Raw genomic sequence first — 13,798 nt, 5'->3', positions numbered from 1 at the left:
ACAGCAGTTCATTTCTCCACTAACTGCTTCTTCTCCAGCACTTGGCATCTGTGTGCTTCCCATTCACACTCTAAAGGGGCAACTAATCTCTTTATAGAGTTCCCACTTAAGACCACCTCGAGTCCAAAGGCCGGGCTAGAGGACAAGGCAGCGACAGCTGGTCTGACAGCTTGGTTCAGGATGGTAGAGTCACATGGCACAAAACTCAATAGGCTGGTCATCATTAACCACTCAACCGCCCCCTTTTTTTTAATCACTAGTGACAGGGGTAGGGGTTGCCCAGAGAAATCACTATACTCCCAGGCATGAATCCTAGTATCTCCTGTATAGACTGACGATGCATCAGGAATCTCATCTTTTGCACAACTCCCAGCATAGCTGAGAGGCAGGCCCCACAACTGCACATAAGCCAAGTCCTTGCAGTACATCTCTTCACATACATCTTCCGCTGCATATGTTTTTCTGGTGGAACCCTGGCTGATATGCCTGTCTTTGCCTTAACCTCTCTATGCCTCAGTTTCCCATCTGTAAAACAGATAACAATAATAATATCTGCCTTGCAGGGCTGACCTGAGCATCACACAAGTAAAGCTGAGCACAGTACGCGGGTCACAGTAAGACCCCAACAAGTATGAAATATTATTGTTCATGTAACAGTCGCTATTGTTATTAATGAATCCATGCCTTTGGGGAAGAAGTTTACACACTAGTAGGGAGATTTTTAAAGATAATTATAACATAAAGACATATTTGCTAAAAATATAGGTAGATATAAAGTGTACCAGGAACTAAGAAAAGAAAGACTTAAGCATGTCTGGGGCAGAGTCTGGGGCTGAGAACCTACTACGTGCCAGGTACTGTGCTAAAGGTTGAGAAATAAAGAGGTTTTAAGAAAAAAAACTCTTGATGGACAAAAGGGCTCAGACATTAAACAAATAAACGCCTCATTTCCAAATGTAACAGAATAATGAAAGAAAAACAAGCCTAGCAAGAGAAGCAACTGAGGGTAAGAAAGGAATTCTGGGAAGAGTTGGGATAAAAGTGGGAAAAGAGGGATTAGAATTATAACCAGCAAGGCCAGAACCTATCATTCAACCAAGGTGAGGAACAGAAAGCTGTGAGCAACCCCAGCTTTCCGGGAGACCAGGCAGTTAGTCCTTTTGTGGTTAATTCCACCCTCAGCCTCTCCCACCTTCCGCATGCCCCCAGCGGTGCCCTAAGCAGGCAGAGCTTCCTTCCCCCAGGGCAGCAATTTGAGAGACAGCAAGTTGGAGGTTGACAGGGGACATGACCTCACTACTTTGCTATTGTTGTTATTCACCTGAAATACTGCTAATGCCAAAATCCAGTGACTCTCAAACTGGGTTCTCAGAGGATCTCCAAGAGGTTCCATGCACCACCAAATGTTTGTTTCAAATTGCATGGATACAGAAACTAAGAGATCACAATGGTGGTCATAAATACTATTCCAAGTCAACCTGGAATCAATCAGTAAATGCCCATTCCACCTTCTAAAGTAAATCTGCACTAATAAGGCACTGTTTTTATATAGTAGGGATCTATAATATTTTTATTTGAAAATAATACTCTACTGCTTTAAAAACATTTGGAAAACTGGATTTTGAAACGAAAACTGAAGTCTGGGGCTGACATATTTTGAGAGATTGCAAATCGCCACTCCAATGTACTTGAGGGTTACTGGTCATCATTTATCCAAAAAGTACACAAGAGAATTAATTTGGGACATTTTAAAAATAATTATTCTGTTTACACAAAGGATAAATGCACTTTATACCCTAAATGCGGTTTCCCTGGTGATAGGATGGGCTGTATTCAGTGCTGCCGGTACTGACCACTACCTTAACACTGATCCACTAATAAAATTCGTTAGGGTACTGACAGCTACTGCTTCCATAGCTAAGGCTGTATACATGAATCAAGGTTTCTAACCAGGCATTCACTACAGCCGCGAGTACCAGAATCAAACCAAACCGTCCTGAAGGGAGAATACTGAATCAGTATCATTTATAAAGATGGCACCGCGGGCTTCCCTGGTGGCGCAGTGGTTGAGAGTCCGCCTGCCGATGCAGGGGACGCGGGTTTGTGCCCCGTTCCGGGAGGATCCCACGTGCCGCGGAGAGGCTGGGCCCGTGAGCCATGGCCGCTGACCCTGCGCGCCCGCTCCGCAACGGAAGAGGCCATGACAGTGAGAAGCCCGCGCACCAAAAAAAAAAAAAAAAAAAAAAAAGGTGGCACCTCCTTAAAGCATCTCTCCTTATATGTGCATTAAGTAAACATGACAGTGCATTAAGTGAAGAAACATACATATAAATTCACACAGCTGGAACCACATAAACACACTCTCCTCCACACATTATACTCTGTGAAAGGTTTATTTAAAACCATATTAAAGGACATGGCCACAATACAGTTTATCTACCCATTATACACCAGGGCAGCACACAGCCCTCTCTTCAAATGGGTATGTGGCCTGGGGACTTCCCTGGTGGTCCAGTGGTTAAGACTCCGCGCTTCCAATGCACGGGGTACGGGTTCTATCCCTGGTCGGGGAACTAAGATCCCACATGCCGCACAGCACGGCCAAAAAATAAAAAGGTACGTGATGTGATGTGGCTGGAAGCAGGCTATTTAACAATTTTAAAAAGTTAACAGAAGGATAATTGCTATTTGTCAATAAATGATCATTGAATGCTTAATTAAATCTACATTTATGCCTCACCTACACCTGTTACAATGCAATAACATGACCTTTTCTGTCATCAAGCTACAGAGTCCAAAGTCTCCCTACTGAATTAAGTGTATTTAAGTCTCAAATGTCACAGCTACAAAAAATTATTTGGTCAAAGCCAGAAGAACCCGGGCTCTACAAAGCTTATTGTGTTGCTGAAATATTTATTATGCCCATGCCTTTTACCATATTTGGACTTAGAGAAAAATTTTAGTAGGGACTCTCTTTAGAGAATTTTCTTAACTCTAATCTCAGGAAGAAAATAGTTAAAACCTGTTGGAGACCACAAATAGTCCCACACATACACACAGCTCTGTGCACAGACATGTACTGTCATGTGTGCAGACACTCAGATCATTTCCTCAGTAGCCACTCCTGGGAAACAGCAATGAAATTAGGAAAGGAAGAAACCTCTGACTTTCCTACTTTAAGCTCTTCAATTCATGTATGCAGGTGTGTACACACACACACACACACACACACACACACACACAGCACACACATATAAACAGGTATGAGGGGTGTATATTTTCAGAAAGCATCTAGTGAACAGGAATTTTATAAAAATTACACTGTACCTGTACCAATTGAATAACATTAAATAACGTCCATTTAAATAACATTAAATAACGTTAAAACCTGTTATAATGCCACTAAAAGTGTAAAAGTTAGAATACAAGTGAATACCACACATTTCAATCCTCAAATGCTTAAACAGCTAGGGGCTCAAATTGATTTTTTTTAATATATTAGATTCGGGGTTTCCTTGGTGGTCCAGTGGTTAGACTCCACGCTCCCAATGCAGGGGGCCCGAGTCCAATCCCTGGTCAGGGAACTAGATCCCGCAAGCCGCAACTAAAGAACCCAAAGGCAGCAACGAAGATCCCGCGTGCTGCAACTAAGACCCAGCGCAGCCAAATAAATAAATAAATATTTTAAAATAAATAAATAAAAATAAAATATATTAGATTCTATTTATAAAACAATTGCAGTGCCACTAATGGGAGGCACATATGTAATTTTAAATTTCCTGGTAGGCACACTTAAAAAGATAAAAAGGAACAGATGAAGTTAATTTTAATATACTTAATTTAACCTAACATATAGAAAAGATGTTCACTTCCACCTGCCATGAGTATTAAGACATTATTCATGACACATTTTACCTTTTTGGGGTACTGTCTTTGAAATCTCACATGCACTTTCACATGCAGTGTTCATTAAAGTACATTTCACTTCAGGCCCACACATTTCAAGAGCTCATTAGCCTCATGTAAGCAACGGCTCCCCAGGGAGTGGGGCGCAAAGTGATAGAACATTTCCATGGTGGCAGAAAGTTCTATTGCACAATGTACCTCCCAACAGAGGGAGGCGGGAAGTGCAGGGTGGGGAGGAGGAGGGCTGAGGCCAGGCAGCCAGACAGAGAGGCAGAGATGGGCAGACTTCAGAAGGCCTTGTTTGCCACACTGAAGAGTGCAAACTTTACCCTGTGGACAGCGGGGCATAAGGGTGAGACAGTTAAAAAATTCAGTGTTGGGCTTCCCTGGTGGCGCAGTGGTTGCGAGTCCACCTGCCGATGCAGGGGACACGGGTTCGTGCCCTGGTCCGGGAAGATACCACGTGCCGTGGAGCGGCTGGGCCCGTGAGCCATGGCCGCTGAGCCTGTGCGTCCGGAGCCTGTGCTCCGCAACGGGAGAGGCCATAACAGTGAGAGGCCCGTGTACCGCAAAAAAAAAAAAAAATCAGTGTTAATCAGTGGTTAAAAACACAGATTCATAGGCCAGAATCAATCCATGATGAACATTCTTCCAATATAAGACAAAAAATTAAAAACAAGGGAAATGCAGTATGGTTTTCATAAAACTAAACTTATTCAATGCAATAAATGGCCCTTTATTCTAAGATTATATGCCTTGGCGGGGGTGGGGGGATTAAATGTGCTTTTATGACTTGGTGGTAACCACAGATTGTCACTGTGCTTTAAAAACATCCGTACCAGGCAAATTTTTAAATCTGCAACACCAAGTTCTCCGAAAATTCTATTTCTAAATTTTAAACGCAAGTAAAATCCAAAATTCTGGAACCACCTCTTTTAAACACTTTCTGGACTTTATTAATATGGACATACGGGCCAATGTGTGTACCATATTCTCTATTCTGATTTTCTTATTTTATATACACGTGTCCAAGTAGAAATGATACTTACAAGACTTTTATCTTGAATTGCTATATAGTAATTCAGGCTGTTAAGTGTATTATTGTTTATTCAGTCATTCCCAGAATGCTCTGTGTTGAATCTTTCACTTCACTAGTATGAACACCTTAACCCAGATTAACTTTCCTCCTCTACCCCCAATTCCATGGATTTCCTCAGAATATAGTTCCCAACAGGGAATTTACAGGTCAATGGCAATGAAGAGCTTTGTTTTATATTTAGTTCTTATTATATATCACCAGACTGTAGCAAAAAGAAAATATGCAGCACTGCCAACATTTCTTACCACCGTAACCTGCAATTATTTCTGGTAATCTGATAGATGAAGTAGTCGTGATTTCCATTTCTTGAATTGCTAAGGAGGATACACCTGTTCTTCACGATGATATCACGTCTTGAATTTTCTATATTCATCTCTCCTTGCCACTTCCAGAGATGACTTTGGGTACTGACCTTTGGGATCTCAATTCTTTATATTTTGGATAATAACCAATTAATCTTTTAAACTGTCTCACTATCTTCACCCATGCTGTGGCATTCCATTTAATATTGATTCTGTTGCCTGTGGCTGGGCTATTTTTCTTTTGTTCTTCAGATATTCCAGCACATCTGTCTTGAGGACGATGATTTTCTACCTTGCTTCAGTGGCCATAAGTTTATCTTCCCTGTACGGCTGGGTTAAAAACCCTATTCCATTTTCTTCTAGTTATTTTATAAATAAATACAGTGGCATTCAAAAGCTGAGGTGCCTTTATACTTTGAGATTAATAGACTTTTAAAACTGCAGAACTTTCTGGTCAGGATGAATTTTTCTCAGTTCCCAAGGTGGACTGGTCCATATCATAAAAGGACAGATGTCACAGAACAGTCACCCTTCTTCAGTCAGGAGGGAAGCTGGGCATGAAATTTGAGAATCAAAACTTCTGCCTTCTCTTCAAGATGTTCACCACCCTGCAACCCTCAACTGCCAGTGTTTGTATATATCTCGACAAGCTCACTTACAATTAATTTTCAGCAAGGAAGGTCATCACAAACAAAAGCAATCACCTGAAGAAGATACCTGGTTGTTGCCCTGGAGTACAACAACCAAACCAAAACAGCTATGGAGTTATGTCACCTAGTTATTTGTCATATAATGAAAACTCCCTGGGAAATTTCAATATTTCCCACCATTGATGGAAAATGGAGAGAAAACAATACGATAAAGCAAAAAGTCATTTACAAAGTTTAGATTATCCTATAGAATTTTTACATATCTACATATGTAACTTATATATTAAAAAAAGAAGTTAATTCACCTGAAACTAGTGCAACATTGTAAATCAATTATACTTCAATTTTTTAAAAATAATAGAGTAAAAAAAGAAAATGAGTATTTCTCTCTTTGGAATCTCACAAAATAAAGTTTAAAAAAAAGAAGTAGGGCTTCCCTGGTGGCACAGTGGTTGAGAGTCCGCCTGCCGGTGCAGGGGACACGGGTTCGTGCCCCAGTCCGGGAAGATCCCACATGCTGCGAAGCGGCTGGGCCCGTGAGCCATGGCCGCTGAGCCTGCGCGTCCGGAGCCTGTGCTCCACAACGGAAGAGGCCACAACAGTGAGAGGCCCGCATACCGCAAAAAAAAAAAAAAAAAAGAAGTAAATTTATTGAAAGGTTAACAGTGGTTATGTGAAGGGAGGTAGGGTCATGGGTTATTCTCATCTTCTTCTGTAGATTTCTTCTGCATTATATACGTCATACAATTAAACGTTTTTATACAGACATACCCAAAGAACATACTCTTATCCTTTTAAAAACTTGAATTCTTAAAAATGGATGTAGAACAGATCTTGGCATTATATGAAATCAAATGCTACTAAAAGTTAAGCCAGATCCCCCAACTTTTATTTGGGCCACTGCTCACTAAACACAAGCACCCCCCTCCTCCTTTTGTTTTCATATGTACCAGGCCTCCTATCAACACTTAGAATAGTAAGTCTATCAGAGATTTGTTAGAATTAAAAGAATTCTCAAAATACCATGAACTTACTCTTCGCTTTTTTTTTTTTTTAAGGTTAAAGTCTCTAAAGTACTTGCAAAAAATATATGCAATGAGGTTTACATAACAGCGACATGATGGTATTGCGGTTTTCCTGCTTTTTTTTTTAAAGTCCTTATCTGTTGGATATATATTGAAACATTTACTGGCAATGATAAAATATTTAAGATTTCCTTAAAATACTCAACTCACCCCAAAGAAAGGGATGGGGGAAAATAGATGAAAAAAGAACAACAGAGGGTTGGAATTACTTAAGTTGGGTGATGGGGACCATTATTCTATTCTGCTTTGTGTACATTCAAAGTTTTTCCATAATATAGCTTTTTGAAAAGGTACCATGACAAGCGAAAAGCCATATACACATGTGCACCACAATCACTGCTCATATATCATCCAAGGTAGCGAAATTAAGCTCACAGCCAAACAGTTTTTGGGTTTTTTTTTTTTCACATCAGGGTGACTATCTCAAAGGGAGCATCCGACTCTGTACCTTTTCTTTATCAGGCAATGAAGAGTATATGCATGTGTAAATCTATATCCAAAAATGTCTTTCATATGCATCTACTGATCTGAGTCAGAAGATTTCAGATTTTCTGTCCTGGGCCAGAATTAGAACAAGATAGCCAACTGACACAGCACTACTTGGCTCGCGACATTTAGAAAATAAAACAAGCGGGCTTCCCTGGTGGCACAGTGGTTGAGGGTCCGCCTGCCGATGCAGGGGACACGGGTTCGTGCCCCGGTCCGGGAAGATCCCACATGCCACGGAGCGGCTGGGCCCGTGAGCCATGGCCGCTGAGCCTGCGCGTCCGGAGCCTGTGCTCCGCGACGGGAGAGGCCACAACAGTGAGACGCCCACGTACCGCAAAATAAAATAAAATAAAATAAAACAAGATGCATGCTGATTCAAGCCATAGCAAGACCCTATTCTGGGAGCCCCATTCTCCTGATTGACACGGAGTAAGGACTCTGCTACTTCTTTAAGAGGACAAGCTGGTGCCTACACAAGTCAGCTGCAGGGCAAAAAAGCCTCAGCACTCAACACAAGTTAGAAAACTAACATGAAGATCATTTATTTTATACAATCTTTTTTTTTATTTAAATTAAATTAAAATTTTTAATTAATTTTTATTGGAGTATAGTTGCTTTGCAATGTTGTGTTAGTTTCTGCCGTATAGCAAAGTGAATCAGCTATACGTATACATATATCCCCTCCTTTTGGATTTCCTTCCCATTTAGGTCACCACAGAGCATTGAGTAGAGTTCCCTGTGCTGTGCAGTAGGTCCTCATTAGTTATCTATTTTATACATAGTAGTGTATGTATGTCAATCCCAATCTCCCAATTCATCCCACCCCTCCTTCCCCCCTTGGTATCCATACGTTTGTTCTCTACATTTGTGTCTCTATTTCTGCTTTGCAAATAAGTTCATCTGTACCATTTTTCTAGATTCCACATATAAGCAATATTATACAGTCTGTTCTTGGCAACAGTCGCAAAGGATGATACGAATACTAAGGACCTGGGAGCCCCAAACTGATGACCTCCCAGTGAATCAAAAGTAAAAACAGAGCATAATCCCTAAGGCATACCCAGTGGAAGGGCTTTCACATACACTATCATATGTGATCCTCAAATCTCCCCTGAGAGGCTGGTAGGGCCTGTGTTATTTCCATTTCATGGATGCAGAAACTTGGGTTCCAAGCTTTAAGGCGACAGAGTCTTCTGCTTCCAAGGACAGTGCTCTTTTCACTGCCCCACACCTCCTTGGAGTATATATGTGATGGTGAAAGCAGGTAAGCCTTTCATAAAGTGAAGCAGAAAACGGGAAACCAGCTTTAGGTCCACCACTTCCTGAGTTTCAAAATGCCCTCCATTATTTCCTAATTACCGTCTCTTTGTTCTTTCTCTTCTCTGCTATGAGCATGGAGGCCTTAACGAATGGCCCTTCCATCTCCTTCCGTGTTACTATGGGCTGGTGTCCTCTGCTTTCTGAGCTCTGGCAGAGGTCTCCTAAAACTCACTTAACCCAAGAAACAGAAATAATTTTTTTTTATCTTTTTTTTTTTTCACGCGGGATCTTATTTCCCTGACCAGGTATCAACCCATGCCCCCTGAAGTGGAAGCGTGGAGCCTAACCACTGGACAGCCAGGGAATTCCCAGAAATAATTATTTTTTTAAACCAGGAGGGACTGTCATGGCCGTGTCTGGGAGGTTTGCTTCTGGTCCTCTCTCTCCATCAGTCAAGACGGTACAAAGGAAGAGAAGCTGGCAGAGCAACATCACAGCCCTCACCTCCCACAGAAGACTAAACCTAGGAGAAGAACAAGACGTACCTCTCTGACTTCATGAAGCTGGCCGGAATACTGACTCTTGGCTCTTCGGGCGGCAGCAGGCGACTTGTGATGTGTGATTGTGACCACGCCGGGGGCCCCCGCACCGAGGTGTCTCTGGCTACAGGGAGATGCAGAATTGGGTGTTCCATGGGGGAGCAAAGTGAGACTTCGGCTTCGGGAGCTTGGAGTCGTCTAGAATAAGCAACAGGCGTCAAAACTCAACAACCGACCTGCAGAACACAACCAAGTGTTGGCTTCCATTTATGTTGGACCTCTCAGGCTTTCCCCTTTGTCTTTAGCGGGATGAGGGGCTGGGGAGGTGCCCAGCACGACATGCTCTAATCCCACACTCACTCAGGCCAGAGAGACTGTCTCCATTAACTACGCTTCTAGTCTCACCTCCAGTCATGTCTCCTGCCTCAAAATATGGCCGTGGAGATCTACTCTGAGCCCCCCAACACCGCGGGCTCTCGGGGTGCTGTGCTCCTCTTCCTAGATGCCCTCCCCTCCCACTGGCGAAGCCAGCTCAACGCTCTGTGCTGTGTGGAGCAACCCCTGTCTGTCTCAGCCCCTGTGTGCCCTTATTCCACTACATCGAGGTTATATTCATTGTCCAGCTAAACTTTGATTCTTTCAAACTCATCTTTATATCCCCAAGACCTGGCACATCATGATTGTTATTTATTAAGTACTTAATACATGTTTGCTGCATAAGGGAATGAATGTACCAAGTAATCCACCAATTAATCCCCGTTTGTTAGTGTAGTGCTGGTATTTCATCCTATTGTAACATATCATCCAAATAACAACTGAGTATATGATAAGGACGGCATCACAAACTTAGTGGAGATGAATTTTTCAATAACTGGTGTTGGAATAACTGGGCAGCCAACTGAAAAACAAAGTTGGATTTACCTCTCAGATCACAGACCCCCAAATGGATCAAAGACTTAAGGGGAAAAAAAGGAAAAAAGCACTAGAATAAAACATGTGGCCTTGGGGTAGGGAAGACCTAACACCTCCAAATCCAAAAGCCATAAGAGAAAAGCTCAATAAACTTGATCCCTAAAAATTGAAAACTTCTTCATGGGAAACAAATTTTAAAAACCCACTCCCGCCACTGACAGAGCCAACCGATAAACTAGGAAAATTATTTTCTACTAGTTTCACAGACAAAAGGCTCATCATTCTAATTTGTAAATAGGAATATAATGCCTAGGAATTAAAAAGAACAACAAACTATTAAAATAGGGCAAGATATGAACAGACAATTCACACACACAAAAAAAGAAATATAAATGGTCCTTAAATTATATGAAAACATGTTCAACTGTACTCATACAATAAAACCACATTTAGATATACCATCTTTCACCCACTGGATTGGCAAAAATCCTAAAGTATGAGTACCCAGTCTACCAATAGGACCTTAGAGAGATGGGTTTGTGGGAGTATAAGGTGGCAGAAAGCCCGAGGTGGGCAATCTGGCAGGACCTGTCCCAGTTACAGATTCGCTTCCCCGTGATGCCGCAATGCCCTGTTTGGGAATGTCTCCCCCATACACCTGCATGCAGGTGGAACGGCATCTGTACCCAGGAGTCACCAAAGTCATATGTTTAATGGCAAGGATGGGAAACAATGCAAACGTCCCTCCGTCCAGGACAGGTTAATAAGACACGGCACATCTTCATGATGGAACATTACCAGGACATAATAGGATCATAAGAAAGGTCCCCGTGAACTGGTCTGGAAAAAGAAATCTCTAAACTGTACAGTTAAGTGAAAAAAGCAAGGTCCCTAGCTGCTCTATAGTATGCAAAGTTCTGTGTCAGACTGTGGAAAATTAGGGTTTTTATCATTTGTTTATAATCATTGTTTAAAACAAAAAATACTCTAGAAGGATACACACGAAACTCAAAGTGGGTTACTTATTCATGGAGAAGCTAGGAATGAGAGAATAGGAACAGAGAGGGAGGGAGATTGTTCACTGCAGAGTTTTCATATTCTTTCATTCTGAACCATGTGAATGGATTATCGATCCAAGATTTTCTACATTCTAAATAAAAAGCTGTGTTCTAAATGTTTCTATACTTCATTTCAGCTTGAGAACAAAAGGCAGTTAGATGCTATGCTTGGATTCATGCTAGTTTCTCTATTTCAATTATCAAATATCTACCAAATACCTACTATGTGCCAAGGAGAATATCTGATGTGTGATATCAAGGTGAAACATGAGATGTATGAGGCCATCTTTCACCATAGATGCTTTATAGTACTGCTGGGGATATAAGAGCACAGCCACAGAGACAGCGAGACACACACACACACACACACACACACACACACACACCCTTTCTCTGGACCTGTTGTTTCTCCTCTCCCCATCCACCTCCACACACACACACACACACACACACACACACACACACACACACAGAGTAAGGAAGGGCATGACAAGATACTAATTTGGCAATACAGCCAGAAAATGTCAAAGTGAGGAACAGAAAGATCAAGGCGAGCTGATCTCATCACAGGAGACTGTTCTAAGGGCAAAGAATTTGAAGCCTGAGTAGAATTGAGGGAGATAAAGAGACACGGGTGGCGTACGAAGCAACCCAGAAAGGAAGTTCAAAGCCTCCAGCCTTGGATAACAGTCACAGGTCTAAAAATTGTTAAAAATTAATGATCCACAATTTTACAAATCTCCAAGGGGCTGGGGAGCAGGGTGGGAGCCAGGGTAGAAATCAGAATTTTGTGTTAGCCTGCAGTACCACGGTAGCTTGTAAATTTCTCTGGATGTGAACTTGGACAGAATTAATAGGAAGACAGATAAAGTCAGGAGGCAGTGTATTGCTTTTATGTCAGCTTATATACAGGTAACTGGAGAAACCTGTGGTCTAAGAATTAAGTATACCTTGATCACAATGAAATACAACAATCGTCTACTTTCAGCTTCAATCTTTTCCCTTGGAGTGAAGAGGAGGATAGAAGCTATGTCGTTAATTCTTCAAAGATGCAAATTTGCCTAAGCATTAATCTACTGAAATACATTTTGTTTTTCTGGTTTGTTTTGTTTTCATTTTCACCAAGAACTTTATTGAACAACGTATTCACCCTTTGTTCCAATCTGAAATACACTTTGATTGTTTGGGAGCCTTATTCCAACCCAAGAAAAGGCAGATTTTTTCACTGGGCTTTGAAGCCCGATAGCCAGGTTTCGCTCACACCCCCAGCTCTACCAGGTTCTAGCTATGTGACCTCAAGTGAGTTAAGCTTTCTTATTAAGCATCAATTTCCTAATCTTTAAAAAAGGAATCATAATACTGACCCTTAAGTGCCATCATGAGGATTAAAGTAGATCGTGCACAAAAAATGCTTAGCACAGCGCCTCCCGTGCAGGAGCTGCGTGGCCAAAGTTTGTTTCTTCCCTTATAGCCCTTAAAACTTGATCGATGAAGGCATTACTGATTTTTAAAATGTTAAGAAGTCGCTTAGCACAAAATTGTAAGCAGTCACTGACCTGCTCCTTATTTTCTATAGGGTCAAAGTCGTGATGAAGCCCAAAATGTAATTAAATAATTACTGGAGAACCTACGTGGTCAGCAAGACTGTAGGGGGAACCACACTTCTAAATTCTGAGCAGAATGAGAACCCATCAGAAATCAGAAAGGAAGACCTCTCTGGTAAGGGGCGCCTTTGAAACCTGAAGGACTATCACGTAAACGACAATAAGTCAGGAAATTCACCCAGGAGCCAAAGGATTCTGCTGTGGACGTCTAAACCCCACGCTCATTACTTAACGGCTGTCACTTCAATTCACAAGCAGTAAATTTGAGTCGAAAAACCTTTAATTTCCCATTCACGGTATGTTTCTCGTGGTTTAATTCACACTCATGTCTCCTCTCAGGGCAAATAGTCTCTCTCGGTAAATCCCGTAGGTCATCAGGCACCCTGAGGAAAAGGCAGAAAAGGCAGCAAACCGCAACCACTACAAACAAGCGGCCCTTTCCAAAAGGTGGCCCATCGAAAATGTCCAGGTTGTGTTTGAAAATTACACGAGGGGGACTTCCCTGGTGGTCCAGTGGTTAGGAATCGGTCTTGCAATGCAGGGGACACCGGTTCGATCCCTGGTCGGGGAACTGAGATCCCACATGCTGCCACTAGTGGCCCCCGCTAAGCCCACGCTCCACAACTACTGAGCCCATGCTCCTCAACTAGAGAGAAACCTGCGCACAGCAACGAAGGGCCCGCGTGCCACAACTAAGACCCGACGCAGCCAAAGATATATAATTAATTAATGTAAAAAAGAAAATTACACTTAGGGAATTCCCTGGGCGGTTCAGTAGTTAGGACTGGGCGCTTTCACTGCCAAGGGCGTGGGTTCAGTCCCTGGTTGGGGAACTAAGATCCTGCAAGCTGCGTGGCACAGCTATATTGAAAAAAAATGAAAATTACACTTAGA

At 42.1% G+C, this 13,798-nt stretch overlaps 1 protein-coding gene across 7 annotated transcripts in view; it reads right to left on the bottom strand.

Annotated features, from left to right (window-relative positions):
• Window positions 1–13,798, bottom strand: part of OSBPL10 (oxysterol binding protein like 10) — a 377,433-nt gene that overhangs the window by 136,212 nt on the left and 227,423 nt on the right. For all 7 annotated transcript variants that reach the window (XM_049715907.1, XM_049715906.1, XM_049715903.1 and 4 more), the window contains one exon: window positions 9,337–9,528. In XM_049715907.1, the coding sequence (XP_049571864.1) occupies window positions 9,337–9,528 (192 nt within the window). The remainder of the gene's footprint in view (window positions 1–9,336; window positions 9,529–13,798) is intronic.

This window comes from Orcinus orca, chromosome 10 (genome assembly GCF_937001465.1).
Source record: "Orcinus orca chromosome 10, mOrcOrc1.1, whole genome shotgun sequence".
NCBI classification, from domain to species: domain Eukaryota; kingdom Metazoa; phylum Chordata; class Mammalia; order Artiodactyla; family Delphinidae; genus Orcinus; species Orcinus orca.
This window is presented reverse-complemented; position numbering and strand designations above follow the sequence as displayed.